The following is a 25,118-nucleotide window of genomic DNA, read 5'->3' on the forward strand; positions in this document are numbered from 1 at the left end:
TAAACATGCAACCTCCTCAATGTGCCTGATGATGCTTGACATACAAGTACATGCATTTGCCTGATATGCAAGTCTGTGTTGTTGGTATGGTCATCGCGGAGTATTGCAGCGGCACATAGTGGCTCTTCGAGCTGCAAGACTTGCATCTGTTAGCTAGCACCAAATTCTGCTACTGCTCCGACCACTCATGCCAAGAATAGAGAGCACAATTCGCAAGGTTCAGAGCAATCTGTCATAGTTGATTCAGTGTCTAGGTCTAGTGGAATCCCAAAGGTGCGTGCAAATCTATGAAATTGCTATGTATGGGATGAGTTTTGTTTGTTGTGAGTAATGGACTAATGGTTATCTGCTGCTCCTTTTTGTCAAGAATTTGTAACGAGTTTCAGTTCTGATTTCACTCGCTCACAGTACCATTGTTCTTCATAGCACACCACCTGTTTGTGCAACTACCTATGAGAGGATACCATACAATGGAGATGAAAAGGTGTGTTCAAAATAATGTCAAACAACCTGCTCCTTTCAAACATTTTGGATAAGTGCAAAAATGAACGTTTGCAAGTTCAAAACAACTAGTTCAATAAGGTATTCAGAGAGCTTTTTCAGATAAAAGTTTTCCTGCAATTATCATTTTTCGTGTGTGATCATTTCTCCACTTAGAGCAATTTTCATGTGTGATCTGTACTTTAGCTGCTAATATAAGAATTCGTGTCCTCAGGGAGTTCATGTATTACTACCATAGGAGTTCAAAAACTACACAATGAAAAAGTACGCCCCGTAGTACATTTAAACAAAGATACTCTAGAAAGTTTATTGGAAATAATACTTAACATGAGTGGCATGCTTGTTTTAGTGTGCCTAAAGAATGGTCCGAGGACACAAATGCATCATTTCTTTATTGTTTCTCTTGCTTATTAAGATCTAAATGGATAACTTATCTTGAACTGGATGTTGCTGCAGTTTGGGGATTTTACATTATATGGCATTTGGGGATTTTGCAGCAGTTTATGAAAAGCTACTAAGCTCAGACTCTGGAAGGAGAGATCATTGTTTGTTAAGGTTTGGTGTTTAGTTGGTGGTTATGTGGTACCTACACCGTCACTTTTCATCAGGACCTCAAGAAGAGATATCATCTCAAGGTGAAAAAAAAAATCCTTTTACCGCTCCCTTTCTTCTCTCACTCGTTCATCTTATTATATGCACACAAAATTCATGTCATCCTAAATTTGTTACACTGGTGCGGGAGCAAAAAATAGATACACAAGTTCATCTTCAGTGACACACTCGGTTCAAATTCTAATTTTTAGTTAGTACAATTATTATTATTTTAGTTCAGCGCCAATTTCTGACTTCCTCGGCCATCACCACCACCTCGTGTAAGTTCGTTGCCGAGAACAAGCATGACCACCTACAATCTCCGGTGGTCGCCTTGGCCGCCCTCGGCCACGAGCTTGTCCACCATGCTTACTCGCAGCCGTCCAAGTGGAGCATGGACATCAGTCCATGTAGAATTGAAGCACCATCTTCACCAAGCAGAATGGTTGTGCTAGTTCAATTTTTTCAGTCCATCTTCTGTGTGCTATTCAGTACTGTCGGTGTACTAGAGTAGGGGTACCCTAGTATCCCGAACTTGTGCACGGGCAGTCGCAGCATCCCGCGGCAAGGCTTGCCGGGTGACCGCCAAGATCCTTCGTGGTTCCTTTGGAGCCATTCAAGAACAAAGTACTCAAACCAAGGCCCCGGCAAGAGGAGCTGGCCGGTAAGGAAACAAAACCCCGGCAAGAGGAGCTTGTCGAGAAGGCCAACCAAGGCATACCAAGAAAACTTGCCGCGACGCGCCACGCGTCCCGGCAAGGCCCGGTGGGCGACAAGCTCCCGAACACGACAAGACGACGACCGCGGCAAGGAGCTTGCCGCGGGAAACCCCCACTTCGTGCCCGCGCTCCAGTGCACCCGCCAACGTGTCACTCTAGGACCCTCCCAAGCACACGTGGCAGGAGGCCGTGCAGCTAGGGGTGCGCGGTGGCAAGCAGGCGCTGACAAGATAACCATCGTGGCAAACGGTGGCGTCCCTAGTGGTCCCTTTCGGTACTGTTTAGGCGACACAGACGGGCATTTACTGCCCTTGTCCCCTGCCGTTAGGGTTAGGTATGATACACTGTAGCAGGTAGCTGTACCTACCACAGCACCTTTCCATTTTTACCCTTTACCTCCGTTGCCACCTGCCGGTGACCCCTTGAGCATATAAAAGGAGGCTCGTGTGCAACGTAGAGGGGGGTTAGCCAGTTCGAACACTCAGGCCCGGTCTCGCCAGCCGCCGGTGTGTACAGTAGCACTCCGCGCTCCCGAGCTAGAAATCAATACAAAACCACAAAGCAGGAGTAGGGTTTTACGCATCCTTGCGGCCCGAACCTGGGTAAATCGCTCGCGTGCTTCGCCTCGATCTGCTCTTTGCGCGACCTCCGCCCCCGCCGAACCGAAAGGGACCCGGTCCGCCGGTCCCATAGGTGCCCGTGGATCAGCACCCCGGCATCTTTGGCGCGCTAGGTAGGGGGCGTCGAAGTTTTGTGAACCAGATCCGGCGTTCTCGCGAGCTAGATCTTCATCATCTTCATCAACATGCCGCCGAAGAAGAAAGTTTCGGAGGCAGCTGCTCCGTCCGCGCTGAGCCAGCCACCGCCGGAGCAAACGGTTGGTGGGACAGGCGCCGGCGGAAGGACACGCGTCGACGAGGGAACTCACGGTGCTGCCAGGTCCCAGGACAAGGCTGCGCTACCCATCGGCGGCGTAGCCGGCTCCCACAACGACCGGGCGCACTCCAAGACCTCGGCGTCCGTGCATGCACCGCGCCCATCTCAGGAGGCGCGGGACCGGCAGCGTCATGGTACTCACGCTACCATGTGTTCGCTAGATCAAGATCGAGCTGGTGGGTCTCGGAGTGCTCAGGACCACCATGCACGTCAACCTGCTGGCGCGAGCGAGACGCGGTCGCCTAGACGAGATACTGCTCCTTCTAACGTAGTTAGAAGTCCGAGCATATCCCGCTCCTCGCATCGTTCGCCACCGCCACCCGCCACCGCAGCAGAAGCTCTGGCGCGAGCTCAGCTGCTCCTAGACTACCCTCCAGCGGCGGACAAGATCGACGACTGGAGGGCCACTATCCAGAGTCTCATCGGCTTCGCCAACGGCGACACTCCACGGCAGCCGAGCACGCCCCAGCCGCTGCAAGCCAGCCAGGCACGAGCCGGAGACGACAAGACTGGTGGGGGTGCAACTACTATGCACTCTCCACCCCGAAGGCCAAGATCGCCGAATCGCCGGGTCCACCTCGACAGCGACTCCACCGCGTCGTCAGATCCGCGAGCTCGTCGCGATCAGCGCCAAGTTCTTCAAGAACGACAACAAGAAGACGCTCGTACTCGCATCGAGCGCCGGAGAGAAGCGCGGCGTCAATCAGACCAGCGTGCTGGGCCCTCTGTTGACATGCATGCGCCAGGGGAACCAGGCGACTTGCCGTACGCGGTAGGTTGCCCTGCGTTCACTCGTGAGCTGCGGCAAGTCCAGTGGCCCAGTACGAAGAACTTCAAACCAGATGTACCAGAGAAGTACGACGGGAAGTCGCATCCGTCGGAGTTCCTCAGCATCTACACCATCGCGGTGCGGGCTGCTGGGGGGGCGGGACGATAAGATCCTTGCCAACTACTTCCCGTTGGTGCTCAAGCCCAACGTCAGGTCCTGGCTCATGCACTTGCCGGACAGCTCCATATCCTCCTGGGCCGATCTGTGCCATCAGTTTGTCGGCGCCTTCACAGACGGCCACAAACCTGATGGCCAAGAGAGCGATCTTCATCTGCTCGTCCAGAAGGAAGGAGAGCCCCTGCGCAAGTATATCCAGAGGTTCATCCGTGTACAGCACAACATCCCAAATATCCACCCTACCGCGGTAATCAGCGCGTTCCATCAGAACGTGCGTAACCGCAGGATGCGGGAGGAGATGGCGATGTGCAAGATTCGGGACGTCAGCGAGCTATATGCCCTGGCCGACAAGTGTGCACGCGCTGAGGAAGGAAGGAAATTCCCCGGAGAAAGCACTGGAGCAGGGGAATCTGACAGCGAGGATACCGCCCCGGCAAAGAAAAACCGGTGGCGCAACAACAGGAAGAAGCAGAACAAAGAGGTGCTAGTCGTTGAGCAGTCCGGCAGCGACGGCGGCGCCAAGCGAGCCAAGGTCAGTAGCTCCGGCAAGGAGGTTGCCGCATGCACCAACTGCCAGGCTGTGGCGGCCGCCGACAAGCAGGACGGCTCCGACAACCAATACTGCAAGATTCACCGCACCAAGGGCCATGACCTCCAGAGCTGCAAGAAAGTCGAGCAGCTTGTCCAGCAGCAAAAAGCTGAGTACGAGCGGCGCGACAAGGAGAGGGCCCAAGGGGGTGCTGGAGAATCCGGCAAGAAGCGCGCCGGACGGGGAGCACGCCGCGGCAAGGCCAAGCAGCGGCAAGGAGACAGGCCTCCCCGCGGCCGCGACAACGATGAAGATGATGACGACGAAGACATGGATGATGTTGAGACCAGTGAACAGGAGTTTCAGAAAGCCACAGAGGTCTTGTGCGTTGACGGCGGTGCTTCTCTGCACGCTTCACACCGCCAACTCAAGCAGTGGGCGCGGGAAGTCAATGCAGCGGAACCACCTGTCGAATCGCGCAAGCTTCTGAAATGGTCCAGCACGCCTATCATCTTTGACATTGAGGACCACCCTGATCGCACAACTGCGGTCGGGTGCCTGCCGATGTTGGTTTCACCAACTATCCGCAACCTCAAGGTCACTAAGATGTTAGTTGACGGCGGGGCCGGCTTGAACCTGATCTCCTCCGCTGTACTCCAGAAACTCCAAATCCCTGACAGCGAGCTCGAAGAGACCAGCACGTTCCAAGGAATCAACCCGGGAAGGAGCAAGCCGAAGGGGAAGGTCACGCTGCCGGTAACATTTGGCAGCGAGCTAAACTTCAGGACTGAGAAGGTCACATTCGACGTTGCCGATATCCCATTGCCCTACAATGGGATACTTGGCCGTCCAGCACTCGCCAAGTTCATGGCAGCCTCTCACTACGCATATAACATGCTAAAGATGCCAGGCCCGATAAGCGTCATTTCTGTCCCTGGCGACAAGAAGGATGCTCTTATCTGTGCTGACAAGATCTACCGGGAAGCGGCAGCCACGGCAGATTGCAACCCACTTGCCGCTGAAGCTCCCGGGGGGAAGAAGACCAAGTCCGGCAAGAGTTCTGATGCCCACTCCGGCAAGCGCACCTCTTCGGAGTGCTGCGCTGCCGTCGAGGACGCACCATCGAGCTCCACCGGCAAGTGCAAGAAGACGATGGCAGCTCCGCTAGAGACGAAGAAGGTATCCGCCAAGGAGGACGGCACTGGTGGTACCTTCACCATCAGTGCCACGCTCGACCCTAAATAGGAAAGCGCGCTCGTTGCTTTCCTGCGGGTGAATGTCGACGTGTTTGCATGGCAACCGTCTGACATCCCCGGTGTTCCCAGGAAGGTAATTGAGCACCACCTTGCCGTTTGTCCCCATGCGCGGCCCGTCAAGCAGAAAGTCAGGAAGCAGGCAGTGGAGCGCCAAGAATTCATTGCAGAAGAGATCAAGAAACTGGAAGCAGCAGGCCTTGTCAGAGGAGTGCTCCATCCCACGTGGTTGGCCAATCCTGTAGTCGTGCGCAAGGCAAACGGGAAATGGAGGCTTTGTATCGATTTCACCGATGTTAACAAAGCTTGTCCCAAATACCCATTTCCTTTGCCGCGCATTGACCAGATTGTTGACTCCACCGCCGGATGTGATTTGCTTTCATTTCTTGACGCATACTCAGGATATCATCAGATCTTCATGGCAGAAGAGGATGAGGAGAAGACCGCATTTATTACTCCATGTGGCACGTACTGTTTCGTACGGATGCCTTTCGGATTAAAAAATGCTGGTTTGACATTTGCAAGAGTAGTCCATGTTGCTCTTGAGCCACAAATACACAGAAAGGTGGAAGCCTACATGGATGATATAGTGGTCAAGAGCGAGGACAGAGCAACCCTGATTCAAGATTTAGACGAGACCTTTGCAAATCTGTGCAAGATCAGCCTCAAGCTCAACCCAGAGAAGTGTGTGTTTGGAGTTCCCCCCGGCAAGCTTCTCGGGTTCTTCGTGTCTCAGCGGGGAATTGAAGCCAATCCCGACAAGATCAAAGCCATTGAGCAGATTGAAGTACCAAAGCACGTCAAGGATGTACAGAAACTTGCCGGTTGCGTGGCTGCTCTCAGCAGGTTTATCTCTCGGTCTGCTGAGCGCGCCCTGCCGTTTTTCAAATTATTGAAAAAGGCAGGTCCAATGAGATGGACTCCGGAAGCGGAGGCTGCGCTGCAAGACCTGAAGAGATACCTGTCCTCCCCTCCAATACTTGTCGCACCTAAGCCACAAGAGAAGTTGCTGCTGTACATAGCGGCAACCAATCAAGTGGTTAGTGCTGCGTTAGTAGCAGAGAGGGAGGCAGATGATGAGCCAGCAACCGCGGCAAGCGCATCCAGCGACAAGCAGGGAGCTTCCCCGACAAGCTCTGGTCCCGACAAAGACGGATCTGCGCAGATACACGACGAGACACACAAGAAGATGGTGCAGCGCCCAGTTTACTTTGTCAGTTCCCTTCTGCAGGGGGCTAGGTCAAGGTACTCTGGTGTGCAGAAATTGCTTTTCGGCCTTCTCATGGCCTCGAGAAAGCTGCGCCATTACTTCCAAGCACATGAGATCACAGTTGTCACTCGCTTTCCGCTGAAGAGGATACTGCAGAATCCAGAAGCGACAGGCAGGATTGTTGAGTGGGCACTGGAACTGTCAAGCTTTGGCCTTAAGTTTGAAAGCACTTCAACTATCCAGAGCAGAGCATTGGCAGAATTCATAGCAGAATGGACGCCAACATCAGATGAAGAAATTCCAGAAACGAGCATCCCCGACAAGGAAGCAAGCAAAGAGTGGCTGATGTACTTTGATGGTGCCTTTTCGCTGCAAGGTGCCGACGCTGGTGTGCTGCTTATCGCACCCACCGGAGAGCACCTCAAGTACGTAGTCCAGATGCACTTTCCCAAGGAGCAAGCAACAAACAATACTGCAGAGTATGAGGGATTGCTCGCCGGTCTCAGGATCGCGGCAGACCTTGGGATCAAGAAGCTCATTGTCAGGGGTGACTCACAGCTTGTCGTCCGCCAAGTAAACAAGAATTATCAGAGTCCGTTGATGGAAGCTTACGTTGACGAAGTGAGAAAGCTAGAAGAGCACTTTGATGGCCTACAAATGGAGCATGTTCCAAGAGCTCACAACGCCATTGCTGATGGCCTGTCAAAATGCGCCGCGCTTAAGCTACCTGTGGAACCAGGAATCTTTGTGCTCAAGCTGACTCAACCGTCCGTAACACCATCAACTGGACAGAGCAAGAAAAGGAAGTTGATTTCTGGTGACTATTTGCCGGCAGAGCTTCCTGAAGCCGCCGCCAAGAAGGTCCCTAAGATCAACGTCGAAGGCGCTGAGGAGCAGTCTGCTCCGGCAAGCCCTAGGGTTTGTTCTGTTGAAGCAGAAGCTCCCGGCAAGCTTGTCGGGGAACGTCAAGCTCCGGCAGAGACACAGCTTCTCGCCGTAGAAGCGGATGTTCCTGCAGCAGCTGAGACCAACACCAAGAGCGCTGAGGAGCAAGATGCTCCGGCAAGCCCTAGGGTTTGTTCCGTTGAAGCAGAAGCTCCCGACAAGTTTTGCCCCGGCAAGCTTGTCGGGGAACGTCAAGCTCCGGCAGGGCCGCAGGTTCTTGCCGTAGAAGCGGATGTTCCCGCAGCAGCAGAGTTGCCTTTAGTCCTTGTTGTCGAGCCACAAGCTCCAACATGGGCGCGGCAGATTGTCCGTTTCCTTCAGACAGGAGAACTTCCCGAAGAGCAAGAAGAAGCGGAAAGAGTAGCCCGGCAGTCAAGTATGTACGAGTTTGTCGACAAGACACTGTACAGAAGAAGACTCAACGGTGTGAAATTGAAGTGTATTCACCGGGAAGACGGACAAAAGCTGTTGGCAGAGATACACGGAGGCATATGTGGTCACCACATTGGCGCAAGAGCACTTGTCGGCAAAGCATTCCGGCAAGGTTTCTTCTGGCCAACCGCCCTCCAGGATGCAACTGCACAAGTAACCAAGTGTGAAGCGTGCCAGTTCCATTCCAAGCAGATACACCAGCCAGCTCAAGCTCTCCAGATGATCCCTTTATCCTGGCCATTTTCGGTCTGGGGGCTCGACATCCTCGGCCCCTTTCCCCGAGCTGTCGGGGGCTTTGAGTACTTGTACGTTGCAATCGACAAGTTCACAAAGTGGCCGGAAGTGGAACCAGTGAGGAAGGTGACAACACAGTCAGCAGTCAAGTTCTTCAGGTCGATTGTTTGCCGCTTCGGGATCCCTAACAGGATAATCACCGACAACGGCACGCAATTTACGAGCCGCACCTTCACGCAGTACGTCCAAGATCTTGGCGCCAAAATCTGCTTCACTTCTGTTGCTCACCCGAGAAGCAACGGTCAAGCGGAGAGGGCAAATGCTGAAGTGCTGCGCAGGCTCAAGACCAGGACTTTCGACAGGCTGCACAAGTGCGGAAGAAACTGGATCGAGGAGCTGCCGGTGGTTCTTTGGTCGATCAGAACGACGCCAAATCGAGCCACTAGACAGACACCTTTTGCTCTAGTCTATGGAGCAGAGGCAGTTATCCCCACGGAACTCGTATACGGGTCACCTCGAGTGCTCGCTTATGATCAGCTCGAGCAAGAGCGGCTGCGACAAGATGACACGCTGCTCCTTGAGGAAGACCGTCTTCAGGCTGCTGTGCGAGCTGCTCGCTACCAGCAAGCTTTGCGCCGCTACCATAGCCGCAAAGTTAATGCCAGAAGTCTCGAGGAAGGCGACCTTGTTCTTCGGCGCGTTCAGTCCGCCAAGAATTCCAACAAGTTGACGCCGAAGTGGGAAGGCCCTTACCGGGTGAAGCGAGTCACAAGGCCCGGCGCTGTCCGCCTTGAGACTGAAGATGGCGTACTAGTGAGCAACTCCTGGAACATTGACCATCTTCGTAAGTTTTACCCGTAAGGCGCGGTTGTCGGACCCTGTCCGACACCACCCTTTTGTACAAGTCTTGCCGCTGTTGCATGTAATCCTTTGTACAAAGCTAGGCGCAGACCCTGAGCACAAGTAAATGAAGCGCTGACACCCCGGGGTTATAGCATGCATGCTAGGTCGAGTCTCGTCCTTGGTTAGGGTTGATAGTGCCTAACAACGGCTAACCCCTAGCTTAGAGGTCGAGTGTCCGTCCCTTTGCTTCTCTTTCGTTCGCAGGGCTCGCATATCCTGGCCAGACCGCTTGAGGACGAAAAGGAGAAGAAGGACGCGCCGGCACCTGGGCCCCGGCAAGCCAGTATTGCTGGGGGCTGCGAGTACCAAGAGTCATCCGCGGCAAGCCAGAGTTGCCGGGGGCTGCGATATCAGATAAGTCTTTCGTCCCTCATCATGCATCCTCTTATGGACTGGGGAATGCGAAACCGCGTTTCTTCCCGAAAACTGCCGTGCTCCCTCAACTCTAGGCCCTGAGGCTCGTTCCCGGGGCCAAGTTTGGTCGTAGTCGCGGCAGCAAAGGGATGAAACGAGGGGGCCGCACCCACCTCGTTCCCGCCTCCGTCAAAGGCGTGAGAAAGGTCGAGCGACGTGGGAAGGCGGCAGGGCCTGTTGCCGGGAGATGAAATGTCTGTCCGAGGGATACCAAGGATTTGCTCCTTGGCGTGGGTTCAGCCCACGAGACAAATAACCCGGCAAGCATCCCCTTTTCATTAAAAAACATCCCACTCAGGTACAGTCCATAGAGGATGAAAAACATGAAAGAGAGGATTACAAGTTTTAGATGCAGCTACGGCCCGAAGGCTTACAAATTAAAAAGATAAGATGCCCGTAATCCCTTTCCTGTCCCTCTCTTCAGGAGGTAGGTCAAGGAGGCGAAAAGGGCAAAAGGGGCGCCTAGGCGAGCTACGGGTGCTAGAAGACACCAAGAGAAAATCCCGGGGGCCGTCCGAAGGCTGGACGGTGATGGCAGCGCCGGAAGCGGGGCTCGAAGACGGGGCGGCAGGACGTCAGCACGCTGTCGAGGGCACCACGCCCTCGTACTCCGACCTGACGGCCTTGTCGCCAGCCCTCTTCCCCTTCCGCAGCCTCCCAACGCCAGCCGCCCAAGGAGACGGCCCCGGGGAGTTCAAGGAGCCGGCGACACGGATGATGGGGTCACCGGTGCCGCACGAAGCGGCGCCCGACGCCTAGTCGGACCCGCCATCCCGCCGCCCGCTACCCTCATCGTCGCTGTCGCTCTCCCCCTCGTCACTCTCGCTTGAGGGGGAGCCTTCACTATCGGAGGAGCTGTCCACGCAGCACTTCGCCCGAGTGCCGAAGCACCCGAAGACCTTGACGGAGAGGAGATCGCCCTCCATCAACTTAAAATGGAGGGTAAACCCCTCCATCAGGCTGTGGATACGGGCGAACGTCTTCCACCCTCGATCAAGATACATCACATTAGGGGCTGGGAAGACAACGCGGACTCGCGTGCCGCTGATCCCACAGCCCCTCATGTGCAGTCTCAGTGTCTCGGGCGGGTCCAACTCCATCGCGCTCGCAAACGGAGCTGGAAGCCGGAGGCGACGACGAGGCGCCCGGCGCAGCCTGACGAAGAACTCGCAAGGGTCGTCCCCTATATGGACCGCCGTGGGGAGAGGAACCGCCGACGGAGGCGAAGCTGGCGCGCCGCCCCGTCCGCCTCTTCCCCGAGCGCCTCGACCTTGTCCTCGACCTCGGCCACGACCTCGCCCCCTCCCTCGTCCCCTTATGGCTGGCTCTGCCACCACGGGCATGGGAGAGGGAGGGGTGCGCTGTCTGGCGGCGACCCTCGCCGCCACCGATGAAGGGCCAGGTTTCCCTTTCTCCATGGCGAATGAGAGAAAGGGGAGCAGAAGCTGAAGAAAGGAGGAGATGAGAGAGTGCGGGCTTCTGTGCTCCCCTCCCGCTCTTTATAAAGGAGCGAGGTGGGGGCTCGGCCGCCCCGCTCAGCGAATCAAGGCACGGGAAGAGCAGGGAGTCGGGGCCGACCCGCTGCCTCTGCTCGTGACGGCCCAGCTTTCCCGCTTCCACCATCCGCGACCCCAAGCGCATGGGAGCCGTGTGGCGGGGATGCAGAACCAAGGCGACGGAGGAGGCGGCCTCGCCCCACCCCGTGATCGCGGGGAGTGGACGCCTCGAAAACCGCGCACCGGCCCCGTCCAGTAAATGCACCACGCCCCCACGCCTACCTCCGTTTAGGGAGGAGGGTGTGAACCGTCCCCTTTATCATAGCCTGACGCATGCTCGCGGGGCTTAGCCCCGCGCACGCCGCCCATGTCACCCACGACGCCGCGTTTGACGCGTGCCGTTCTGGGCGTGCGCGGCGGCGTGACCTAGGCCGCGCGTGCCCGTGCACTGTTTTGGGCCTGGCCCAACAGCGCTCGGCACCGTGTATGGCCCAGGCCCAGGGGCTCCTGTCGGTGTACTAGAGTAGGGGTACCCTAGTATCCCGAACTTGTGCACGGGCAGTCGCAGCATCCCGCGGCAAGGCTTGCCGGGTGACCGCCAAGATCCTCCGTGGTTCCTTTGGAGCCATTCAAGAACAAAGTACTCAAACCAAGGCCCCGGCAAGAGGAGCTGGCCGGTAAGGAAACAAAACCCCGGCAAGAGGAGCTTGTCGAGAAGGCCAACCAAGGCATACCAAGAAAACTTGCCGCGACGCGCCACGCGTCCCGGCAAGGCCCGGTGGGCGACAAGCTCCCGAACACGACAAGACGACGACCGCGGCAAGGAGCTTGCCGCGGGAAACCCCCACTTCGTGCCCGCGCTCCAGTGCACCCGCCAACGTGTCACTCTAGGACCCTCCCAAGCACACGTGGCAGGAGGCCGTGCAGCTAGGGGTGCGCGGTGGCAAGCAGGCGCTGACAAGATAACCATCGTGGCAAACGGTGGCGTCCCTAGTGGTCCCTTTCGGTACTGTTTAGGCGACACAGACGGGCATTTACTGCCCTTGTCCCCTGCCGTCAGGGTTAGGTATGATACACTGTAGCAGGTAGCTGTACCTACCACAGCACCTTTCCATTTTTACCCTTTACCTCCGTTGCCACCTGTTGGTGACCCCTTGAGCATATAAAAGGAGGCCCATGTGCAACGTAGAGGGGGGTTAGCCAGTTCAAACACTCATGCCCGGTCTCGCCAGCCGCCGGTGTGTACAGTAGCACTCCGCGCTCCCGAGCTAGAAACCAATACAAAACCACAAAGCAGGAGTAGGGTTTTACGCATCCGTGCGGCCCGAACCTGGGTAAATCGCTCGCGTGCTTCGCCTCGATCTGCTCTTTGCGCGACCTCCGCCCCCGCCGAACCGAAAGGGACCCGGTCCGCCGGTCCCATAGGTGCCCATGGATCAGCACCCCGGCAAGTACATCTAATGCCAAATCGTAAGTACAATTGCCTCATCTTCATATAACATAATTCAATTTATAATGTTGTTTACTGTCCTAATTTTTTGGTACCACTAACCTTCCTATATACATGTGCAGCATCAGTTCAGCCGCTGTTATGGTAATAAGTAGTTTAGTAACTAGAAAAACAACAAAAAGTTGGTTCACTTTTTTTTCTCAGAAGCTTTTTTGGTTCACCTTGTATATGGTTTTTCAGTTGACCTTGTATATGCCTTTTCAGTTCATTGTACATGTTTCAAAAGGAGCTCCCTTAGTTTTAGTAGATGTGGAGATTGGTAAAATCTAAAGTTCAACTTTTCTGATGGGGCACTTCATAAAGCAAAGAAAAAAGAAAGCAGAGCAAAAGTGAAGAAAAAGAAAAGAAAACCAAAGTGGTTCTGAGAAGAAAATGCCTACTATCTAGTAATACATTCTCTCAGTAGTCTATGGTTATTTGTTCATGAGAATGAAAAAACAGTGGTACTATACAAATTACGTGAGCTGTTCATATAAAAAAATGCCTCAGTTTGTGTAACATCAGTTCTAACTTTTATAGCTTGATAAATGATTAGAAGTCAATCTGAATTCATTTTGATCCATTCTCTTGCGATTTTAGGATGAACTCCAATACTTGCATCCGCCACCCTAACGTTGGCGTGTTCCCTCAGTCCTCTCTCGAGAAATCCAACAGTACAGGTTCTTCGGTGCGCCAAGTATTTCCTGCGGTGATGCCTGCATCATGGCCCATTGAGGAGATCTTGTGTATTCCACATAGAAGAAATATTGTCAGTTCATGAATAGAAAATTTATGTTCCAGACTTAATATTAGTTTGATGCATATTCTATCTTCAGTCCATGAAAAATCACAGAATAGTTGGTGTGTGTGCAGAAATATCGTCAGTGCAAGTTTCAAAATTCTGTAACTTTAGTTATATCACCTAAATAAGTAATGATTTGTAGCGAGTCCATGAAAAATCACAGAATAGTTGGTGTGTGTGCAGAAATATCGTCAGTGCAAGTTTCAAAATTCTGTAACTTTAGATATATCACCTAAATAAGTAATGATTTGTAGTGAGTTTCTTCAAAATTCAGTAAAGTTTAGATATATCACCCTAATATCGTCAGTGCAAGTTTCAAAATTCTGTAAGTTTAGATATATCGTAAAGAAAAATCGATGAGTCACCATCTGCTTTATATTCATGTTCTCTGCATCACAAGTAGCAAATGGGATTGACTGGTAGTGATCCCTGAACCATTTCATTGAAGTCCATGGTTTCCAACAATGCTAATGCTACCAGAAAGGAGCTGGAGGTGATGAAGCCTCCTGGCTTCTCCAATTAGCATGTTTGGCCAGTCCTGAAGCTCCTCCTCAATCTCTTTGATGATGATTGGGCGCCCATCAAGGACGAGAGCTACCTCATCCTTGTTGACACCATAGATTGCAAAAGCAATGAACCAATACCTACCACTACCCGTCATGTAAAAAATGCTACTTTCGTTTTTGTTAGCCTTCCTTAATTACCACTTGATGCTCACCTTTCCAATTGCAGTTTCCAAAAAAATTTAGAGCTTCAGTCCAAATATGTTGCTTCTGTGATTATCCATATGTAGAAAATCACACTAAAAGATTGTTTTGTTCTCTGAACCTAAACACATTTTTTCTTTGAGCTTAAATGCATTTATTCTCTGAACATAAACAGGATGGCTCTCTGAACTTAAGTGTGTGTGTTCTGTGTGTATTCTGTGAGTGTTAGAGAATAATATGATGTATTTTGTTCTTGTAGAATGAAAAAATGATGTATGCATTGCTTCTTGGCCCAGCTGAGAGAACCCTCATGTTAAAAAGTATAAAGCAGTTTTGAAGCAATTCCTAGTGTCTTTCGAAGCATTCATGGTTAAAAAGCAACGACAACCTCCTCCGTTCGAGTTGAGCATTGGTCATCGTCCAAGTTGAGGACTAGGTGCCGTCCAAGTTCAAAAAGGGTCGTATGCAAGTACAGAAGTTTGTTTTAGTGAGAAAAATACGGGGTTTTGACAATATTCTGTATGATTCATATGTTCAACCTTAGAACTTGGTGATATTCAGTATATTTTTCTATGACGAAGGCACACATGAAGTCCTGTGCAAATGGTTACCCCCCCTAGTGCTTCCAAGATTCATATTTTGTTTCTTGAAATGTGGTGTGTGCCTGTTTGATGTGGTAAAGCAAAGTAAAAGGTGAAAATATCATTAAAAATACTTGGAAGTACAAATGTGAAAAATAAATAATTTCTGATTCTCGTCAGGTAGAAAGTTTGGAGAAGAAAACATAAGTTTTTAAAAGAAGGGAATGGTAAAAATGTAAGTCCGTTCAACTACATAAACCATGAAGGTACGATGTGTGATGACACCGTCAGTAAGGATAAGGATGAGAAAGAAAACTAAAAACTAAAACTAAAAGAACATCGAGTGATTATTTTTTGAGAAGTACAAACTCTCTAGTACCATAAGTACCATAAATAAAAAATAAAAAATTGCATCAGTTCTGACTCAAGGGACATTAAATTTGCAAAAAAATTGTACTAGTAAAAGTTCGAAGGAAAAAAGCAACTTAATAAATGAAAAAAATAACAAGTTCACAACTACAAAAGTTGTACGTTCAAACATGACGTCTCAGATAAGTTTGGGAAAAAAACTCAAATAAAAGAAAAGCCCACGGAAATTCAAATGGTAAAAGTTCAATTCACAAAACGCGAGAAGTTCAAAAACATCGTTGCAAAAAAGAGTTCAAAAAAGAAACACACAAAACATTTTATTTTTGAAAAAATATCATTCAATTCAAGATATAAACCATGCAAGTCCGAGGACTATGATACCGTAAACCATTGAAAAGTTACGAGGAAAACCATACCAAAGAAAGAGTAAAGTCTAGTCTGCGAAAACACGATCATTACAAAACCATACAGACATCAGTTCAAGTAGATTTTTTGGAACCATTCAAAATTACTCTGTGAAAAATACCTCCAGAGTACACACATACACATAGATCAGTACGAGTACTCTGTTTTTTCTGACGTGAAAACAATACGAAGGGTCTCACCGTATTTCAAATTATTCTTCACTAGTTGCGAATTTGAGAAAACGTTCAACATGACTAAGTTTCACATTTTCAATAGCTTTGCGTAGACGTTGAACTAAAATCTTTGGCCTCTTTGAAAGTTTCGCATTTGACAATTCTTTGTGAAATTTCGTGGATAAGCAAATAAGCACTCTGGCCCTTTCAAACAGTAAATGGGTTTGGATTCGTGGACAACAATAATTGATGGATGCAAATAAGCAATCTAGCCCTTTCTCTCAAAAAATAGAAATCGGAAACTTGCTATATACACAATTAAGGAACAAACTGCCTCCTCTGTTTCTTCCCAAATTGGGAAGAACGCAATACAACTAGTACTATGTATAGTATAACTGTGCTCTACTTAGCTAAACGATTAACTCCACACAGCGTCTGCGTCTCCGCCATGCCGCTGTGCTCCCTATCCTCTCGCCACGCTCCAGCGTCCGGCGGCTCGATGAGCATCCCCTGCGCTAAGCTCTCATAGTACGACCCGGCAACCATGCCGCCAAACCACTGCTCGTCATCGAGCTCCAGCACGTCACCTGACAACATGGAGAACAGCGCGCCGCTCGGGATAACGGCCTACTCCTCTGCTGGGCAAGGTACCGGAAGAACAATCTGCTGCCGCTGGAACACTAAATTGCTGTCAAGATTGATAAATTAAGGTGTTTTTTTGCAGGTTCAATCTCTGATTATTTTCTTGTGGGGAATCCAATCTTTGGTTTACCTTGTAAAAGTACCTCCTTCCGGGCTCCAACCCATTCATGAGGCCATCAAAGACGAAGCCCGGATCCCTCCACCCTACGCTGTCGTTCGCCGGCGCGTCGCACATGTGCTTCTGCTCGTACGTCCTCACCTCCGTGCCCACCTTCGTCCAGCCCTTCTCCTCCTCCTTCTCAAGCCCATACCTCACGGCCCTCTTTCCGGCGTACGCGCACATGAACATCACCCGCATCTCGTTGGCCCTATCGGTGAACGTGAGGTGCACCTGCTCGGGCCACGTGGCCGAGCCCGTGAAAGAGACCTCGCCAGAGTGGAGGACGCGGTGGCGGCCATGGAGGAGTGGGTTACCGTCATGGTCGACGTGGTGGTAGGAGTACTCTTTGGCAGTACAGCGAAAGAGGCGGAACTGGTAGGGCGCCCGCAGGTTGGGGAGCCATGGGAGGGTGAGCTCTCCATGGCTGTTGCGCCAGGAGGCGGAGCCATTGAGGAAGATGTAGCCGAGAAAGTCGCGGTCGCTGGAGGTAGGGCCTGGGTTGCCGGGAGGGATCTGCCACAAGCAGCTTGGTCGACGGCTAGAGTGGCCGGCTGAACGGACGGGGGGAGAGCGGGAGGGGCTCTTATTTGCATTTTTAATAAAAGATGATCAGTTCAACGAAAATGACAGAATCAGTACAACCCCTCGAATGCATCAGTTCAAGTAGGGTAACAGAATAATATTCTGTTACGTGAAACAAAATAGCCCAGATGTATACACATATATATATATACATATATATACACACATATATATATATATATATACATATATATATGTATATATATGTATATATAGGGTGGGTCTATTCTAATAACACCCCTTAAGACCTTATTCTGCTAAGACCTCGCTTATTCTGATAACACCCGAAGCAAAACCCGCGACACAGATTCGAAGGAACACACACGGAAGAAAAAAATCCTCCCCCACCCCACCCCCAACCTCCCACTCGCAGCGGCGCCCGCATCCCCCACCTACAGCGCGCCCACCACCACCCACCCCATCCGGCGCACCAGCACGCCCCGCCACAACCCACCTCCCGTGCCCCACCACGCCGAGCCACCTCCCTCCAGCGTCGGCCAATGCAAGCACCACCCTAGCCGGTGCCCTGCCACCACCCACCACCCGGTGCCCCGCTACCTACCTCCGGCGCCGGCTAGTGCGACCACCACCCGAGCCGCCGCCCCACCACCTCCTACCCTGCGCTGCACCCCCTCCACTTCTTCCTTCCTCGCCGTCAAGATCCACAACGATGCTCTCTCCGTTGGTTCAAGGATGTGCTCTCGGTGACCGGCGTAGCTCAAACCCCCTCTATCTGCTAGATCCCGTGACCCCAGGCCCCGGTGGCCCCACCCTAAGCACCCGCCGCACCGCCCCGCCCCTTGACCACCTTCCACCGGCACTATTTTCTCCTTCCCAGGAGAACCACCTTCCCGCCCCCTCACCACCTGCCTCCCGCCCCTGCTCGGATCCGGTAGATCACGATCACCACCTCCCTTCCCCCACCCCCGCTCGGATCTGGCAAATCACGACCACCACCGCTTGATCGTCGGATCCGGTGTCGTTTCTGGTCAAGGCTCCCGTGAGCAGGGAGCTTGTGCGACGGCGGGAACTGCAGCGAGAGTTTGCGTGTGGCTTGGTGGCGGAGGTATGGCTGTGGTGACCTGCGGTGGTTGGGGGTTGGATGCCTGCTGCTGCTCCAGCACCCTCTCCTCTGCTTTAGCTCCCCTGCAACACGATGCAGTTCGCCACAGCAACCCCCGCAGCTCTCTCCTCCCCAATCTGCAAATAGCCAGCAACCCCGCCCTCCTCCTCCTCCGTCAAGCTCACCTCGACCTCCGTCGGTTGTCTTCCCATGGCGTACCAGCAAGGCAAAAAAGGTGCACCCACCAATTCGGTGACCCTAGTCCCCTCCACCTCAATCTGTACACCTCCCCTCACCGATGAGCCCCCCTCTCCCAACCATCTGCCAGCACGAGCCGCCGGCGGGCGAGATCCGGTCGTGCGGATCTTCTTAGGAGTGCAGTTTGGCTCTGGCGTTGATGCAGTGCAGCACGGCGTGGGCGTGGTGATGTAGTTGGCTGACTTCCCATCTGCAGTTCTTACCGCCCCTAATTGATTTTGTGGCATTCGCCTTTTTGTTTTCGGCAAGATGTTAAGTACACTGCACTGTGCAGTTCAGTTAGCAAAAACTATAGCGACATTCTTGTGTTGATGTGCAGTGCACGAGGAGTGCGACAGCCCACGCCATTGGCTATGCAGTGCTCTTGTGCGCAGCTTGTGGGGATGGGTTTATCCATTCATGTGTGAGACAAAAAGATGCCATGTCTATGTAAAGAAAACATGAATGTGTGCGAAAGAATATGATTGTGCTCTTTTTCAGCCGTGTATATAAAAGATTTTGTTTATAAAAGAAGTTCATTTTGAAATTGTGTTGCGGCTCATTTTCCTCGATCATGCAGTTTGCTTCTTCGAACGTATACAACTCGCCATGGGGAAACCCAAAACTCCAAATAGATAATAGAAAGAAGGAAATGCAGTGCAAAGACGTGTTAAATGAAAAAGGTAGAGAAACAACGAATAAAGTAAAGTCGTTCGCTTTCATCGGTGATGTTGTTCACTCACGCCCAATAGTCACTTTTTTGACATATTCATATTGGAAGAAGTTGGTTTTTCTTAATGCAGCTCACTCAGTTTTTTTGAACGTAGCTCACTCTGTTGTTGTGTGTAGTAAAAAGAAAATCGGTAAAGAAAAATTGATTCAGTACACTCACCTCGTCCCTGCAGTGCATACTCATTGATAAAAAAAATTTACGGAGACGATAAAAGAAAAAGAATGTGGTTCACTTTTCATAGTATTGCGGTTCACTAACGCTCGACATGAAGTGCACTCCACCTCGCTTGAGAAAATTTACGTACCACAAAAAACAAATCATGCAGTGCACTTGTCAGTCCGATGAAGTGCAGTTTTAGTCTAAATAAGTGCACTCCACCTCGTTTGGGAAAAAATTACGTCCCACAAAAAAGAAATCATGCAGTGCACTTGTCTCCAATGAAGTGCGGTCTTTAGTCTAAATAAGTGCGGTTTTCTGTCTGATGCAGTACGGCCCGTTTACGGTAGTCTCGAGGTTCACTTTTCATAGTCTTGCGGTTCACCAACACTTGACATGAAGTGCACTCCACCTCGCTTAGGAAGATTTACATACCACAAAAAAGTAATGCGGTTCACTTCTTGATAGTGTTGTGGTTCATTTACACCCGATGTGAAGTGCACTCTACTTTCTCATCCTTGAAAAAAAGTATGTTTGAATAAAATAAACCATGCAGTTCTCTATCACGTCTGATGCAGTGTGGTTTTTCGTCCGATGCAGTGCGGTTTTCAGTCGGATGAAGTACCCATGTCGATTTGGGTGTCGCGAAAAACAGAGTGTCCGCATTTCGGTAAATTCGAAATTCCTCTTAAACCGTAAAGAATTACAGAGAGTGTTTTACATGAAAAAGTTGCGTCTCGTCGATATCTTTCCAACAGCGTATGATTTGAATTATTCTGACCAGCCGTTCGTAAAAATTTCGCGAAAAAACAGCCGCTGCCTCTCGAAGTCAGCCACACGATTTTCAAAATTAACTAAAATCCGTAAGGAATCTCAAAACCATTTCAACATACGAAAGTTGCGCCTTGTCCGTAGCTTTCCAACGGCGTATCATATGTCTCGTTTCGACAAACGGTTAGAAAACTGGAGCAAAAACAATACCGAAAATTTCAAAAAATTTGAAAAACAGAGTTCCGCGATTTAGTAAATTTGAAACTGCTCTTAAATCGTAATGAATTAGAGAAATATTTATATATGAAAAAGATGAGCCCCGACGATATCTATCCAATGGCGTATCATTTGCTTCATTCCAACAAGCGGTTTAGAAAAAAAACACGAAAAAACGCTCGCTGCCACTCGTCATCCGCCGCACTATTTTCAAAACTGCTCTTAAACCATGTGGAATCTCGAAAAGTGTTCAACATGTAAAAGTTGCGCCTAATCCATAGATTTTCAATGGTATATTACACGCCTCATTCCGATAAACGGTTAAAAAATTAGAGCAAAAATAGTATCGAAAAAATAACACGTGCAGTTTTTTCCGACGAGAAGTTCATTAGTCTCTATTGCAGTGCTCGTCGTCAAAATGATGCAGTGCGCTTCTGTTGAGCGTGCAGTGCCGAAGTGGTGTGCAGAATAGTTATTCTGCTAATATTAGCAGAATAGACCGTCTATATATATATATATATGGTAGACTAGTAGGTGCGGCTCTAGCTACACTCATTGTACCAAAATATTCAAGGGCAAAATAGTAATTGATTTTCATGTTTTCAGGTACAAGTACAGTGGTTGGCGTACCATGTTCTCTTCATGCAAGGGTAAAACATACCCATCGGTAATTCCCGCTGCCTCCGTCACATGCAGCATCCTTAATTTGAGTTGCTTTCTTCAGCCTCCGTCACATGCAGCATATCCAAGATCTGTGATCGATCACAAGTCCACCAACACTATATACATGCAGAACGATGGAGCCCAGATTCGACAACTAGCGAGCCTGGTCAGCCAGTCGCTGAATCCAAACAAAATGATTGGCAGTGGAACGCGGAGTCGTCGAACAGAAGAGACAGACGTTTTGTCCAAGCTAGCACGCACAAACTTCATTGGAAGATCTTACTTTTTCTTAAAAGCACATAAATGCCAACATATCTTCAGATACATCTATCTAGCTTGTGCGGAGCACAATGCTGGCTTGATCTTCTGGTCCGACAAACAGGGTACCGCGCACCATGCGCCCATACATTTGTTGGCCGAGAAGGAGAAACCTCGAACTTGAACAGTAGGTGGCTTGAGCCTAACATGTGCAAGCCGCGACTAAGGGCCCAACGACCGACGTACGAGTCCATGCATTAGTAGGCATGTCTCCTTTGGGAGTAGCCTGATCAAACAACCGGCCACTCCCGCTCCCCCGCTCCCTAGGGTTTCCCCGCCGCCGCCGCCGGCTCCCCCGCATGGAGCCGCCACGGCGGCGGCCGGAGCCCGCCGGAGCCGCCAGCCCCCCCTCCCCCCGCCCCTCCTGCACGTCCCTGTACCCCCGCACCGCCTCCCCGAGCGAGGCGGCCGGGGGCCCTTTCTCCCCGCGCCTACAGCCCCTCCCCGCGCCCATCCCTCCTCCCAACGCCGTCAGCCTGCGCCGCCGGCCCTCGACCGCGTGATGCTGGCGGCGGTGGGCTTGCCCTTACCCATTGGCAGGGGAGCGGCTTGGACTGGGACAGCAACGCCGACGGCGTACCAGCTGCTACGCGGAGGTGGGAGCTGTCCGGGCCTTTGAGGTCCCGGTCGGGCCTGTGGGGCCACGGGCCTGATACGTCTCCAACGTATCTATAATTTTTGATTGCTCCATGCTATATTATCTACTGTTTTGGACTATATTGGGCTTTATTTTCCACTTTTATATTATTTTTGGGACTAACCTATTAACCGGAGGCCCAGCTCAGAATTGCTGTCTTTTTTGCCTATTTCAGTGTTTTGGAGACACAGAATATCAAACGGAGTCCAAACGGAATAAAATCTTCGAGAACGTGATTTTCTCACCGAACGTGATCCAGGAGACTTGGACCCTACTCCAGGGAGTCAAGGAGGAGGTCACTATTGGGGAACGTAGCAGAATTTTAAAATTTTCTACACATCACCAAGATCAATCTATGGAGTCATCTAGCAACGAGGGAGAGGGGAGTGCATCTACATACCCTTGTAGATCGCGAGCGGAAGCGTTCAAGAGAACGGGGTTGATGGAGTCGTACTCGTCGTGATCCCAATCACCGATGACCGAGCGCCAAACGGACGACACCTCCGCGTTCAACACACGTACGGTTGGGAAAGACATCCCCTCCTTCTTGATCCAGCAAGGGGAAGGAGAGGTTGATGGAGATCCAGCAACACGATGGCGTGGTGATGGAAGCAGCGGTGATCTCGGCAGGGCTTCGCCAAGCTCCAACGAGAGAGAGAGAGAGGTGTTACGAGGGGAGAGGGAGGCGCCAGGGACTTGGGTGCGGCTGCCCTCCCTCCCTCCCACTATATATAGGACCCCTAGGGGGTGCCGGCCCTAGGAGATCTAATCTCCAAGGGGGGGCGGCGGCCAAGGGGGGGACTTGCCCCCCAAGTCAAGTGGGGCGCCCCCACCCCTAGGGTTTCCAACCCTAGGCGCAGGGGGAGGCCCATGGGGGGGCGCACCAGCCCACCAGGGGCTGGTTCCCCTCCCACTTCAGCCCGTGGGGCCCTCCGGGATAGGTGGCCCCACCTGGTGGACCCCCGGGATCCTTTCGGTGGTCCCGGTACAATACCGATTAGCCCCGAAACTTTCCCAATGGCCGAAACTGGACTTCCTATAAATCTTCTCCTCAGGACCATTCCGGAACTCCTCCACTACAAGAAATATGTCAACTTGTGACCACCACTATTGGTCACTGAATGGTCACAAATTTCCATTTGTGACCTTTTTGTGACCAAGAACATAAGGTCAAAAGCTGGCCGTCATAAACTGACTATAGCGACCTTTCTTCTGGAATGGTCGAAGACGTTTATGACCAAAATACGTCTACTGTGGCGTTTTGGTCACTAGCAACCTCCCCAGGCCACGTAGGCGTCCAGCGTGGCAATCTGACATGGCACAAGATTCAGCCCGGTCCAATTCGATTTTCTACATGGGCCTAGCCCAACAATTCAGCCTTTTTAATGTATTTTTTCTATCAATTTTTGATCAGCTTCATGGGACAAGCCCAACATTGCAGCCTTTTTTATTGTTGGGTTGTGGCTTTTTTGTCTAAACGAATTTAGTTTTTCTTTTTTTCCCAAAAGAAGGGTCCACTAGTCAGATAAGTGGGTCCATAGTCAGATGTGTCCCAATTGTTAGGTTCTGGTAACAGGTTTCCATTTGTCAGGTAAGTGGGTCCCATCTATCAGACTCATATTCTTCATATTTCAAGCAGTATTTAGATTGGTAGAGACAAAAACACACACAATACTTAAACAAGAGCAACCAGATCACATAATACAAGCTCTATCCGTGCCATTACAAAGGGCCATGTATAATACAATACTTTACAAGCTCTACAAGTGTAATATAGTACTGCTTCACAAGCTCCTGGACTCGCTGGACTCTCTCATATTTCTATGCAACTTCAACAGGACAAAAACTTCAATAGTCAGGGCTGGAACCATAGTCAGATGAACAACACGCCGGACTCGCTCGATGGCGATAGTCAGGGCTGAGACCAAACAAAACAGCAACATGGCTTCATCTGTCATCCTGTTACATGAATCAGAGAAGAATGAGAAAAACTGGGGCAAATATATTATGAACAGACCATTCAAGAAAAGGACATGTATTTAGAATGATAACACAAATTCAGCTAGTACCATGCTTTTTGTTGTCGAGCTAGTTAAAATGAGATAGTAGTTCATATAAGAAATAGAGACACAATATGAATATGCATGGCACATATGCAGGTTGTGCAAAAAACTGCACTACAACACATTGCGCCTGAAACAAAATACCATTCTACTATCACGACCATACATTCAACTAACAAGATCTAACAATACTCGTCAGCACACGCATACTAACATCACAAAGGCAGGAGAGAATAAAGGGAACCAAGGAAGATACCCGTGGATGATAGTGTCGATGATGATCTGGATTGAGTTAGCATTGATGAGGAAGTGGATGGTGTCCATGGTGTGCTTTAGATGCACACAGCCATGAGCTTCTTGCCGCTGTTGCATCCGTTCGCTCGATGATGGGTACCAATGCATCCAAGTAGAACAAAACCACCAACATTAACCCACAGCTTCAAGTACAAGCAAGTATATATCAAGTGACAGTGAAAACAAGTTGAGAAAAACACTGTAAATATCTATTTCATGTCATGCAATATTCAAACCGAATAAACCTATGCATACGAAGGTGAAATATTACAAAGAAAGCACTCATCAGGTAGCATGCATACAAAATCTCTGTGTTGGCAGTAGTAAATACTCTCTGTGTTAGCAGTAGTAAAACTCATGCAGTACCAAGTTAACAACTTTGAGTCAGAAAAGCTAGAAGTGTCTCTTAAGAGAGACCAGAACTTAGAATTAAGGCACATATCATATTCTGAACAGCATCAGCACCATGGTAGTAACAATTAACAGTAGTAGGACATCAATGGGGCACAACTTATTTAACTACAGACGGATGGACAGACAATTACCTTCTCGAGGCAGGGGCGAGCGTCCTTGAAGTCGAGGAAGATGAGCGTGAGGGCGACGCTAATGGCACTCCAGGATATGTTGAGGCCGAGAAGCAGCGCCACAAGCATGCCCAAGGTGATGGTGTACATGCCGAAGGTGATTTTCTCCTAGATTCAGTGCATGGAACAGCTCCCTTCCGTTCCCAACAGCAGTAAGGTACTGGTGCTACTGTCGTGCAAAGAAAAATCTTGTAAGCATGATAGAAGGCTGGGATGGCAGGAAGTGAAAATCTTGTCTAACAACATGAGCAGAGCACTAGTTACAAGCATGATAGAAGGCTGGGTGAAGAACATACGAAACTGAACCAATCAATTCAATTCAATTCAAAGGTAGTTTTGCAGCAGCAACAAGTATTAAAACAAG

The 25,118-nt window shown here is 50.7% G+C and overlaps 1 protein-coding gene across 1 annotated transcript; it reads right to left on the bottom strand.

The window, feature by feature from the left end:
- Positions 1-24,137: 24,137 nt before the first annotated feature.
- On the bottom strand, positions 24,138-24,844 carry LOC147992260 (silicon efflux transporter LSI3-like). The gene is made up of 2 exons (XM_087540106.1): positions 24,716-24,844; positions 24,138-24,313 (listed from the first exon to the last, which is right to left on the bottom strand). Exons 1-2 carry the CDS (start codon positions 24,842-24,844, stop codon positions 24,209-24,211), a joined length of 234 nt encoding a protein of 77 aa, XP_087396232.1. The 3' UTR covers positions 24,138-24,208.
- Positions 24,845-25,118: the final 274 nt, after the last annotated feature.

Source organism: Triticum urartu, chromosome 1A (genome assembly GCF_056163025.1).
Source record: "Triticum urartu cultivar PI428250 chromosome 1A, HENAU_Tu73, whole genome shotgun sequence".
Lineage (NCBI taxonomy): Eukaryota > Viridiplantae > Streptophyta > Magnoliopsida > Poales > Poaceae > Triticum > Triticum urartu.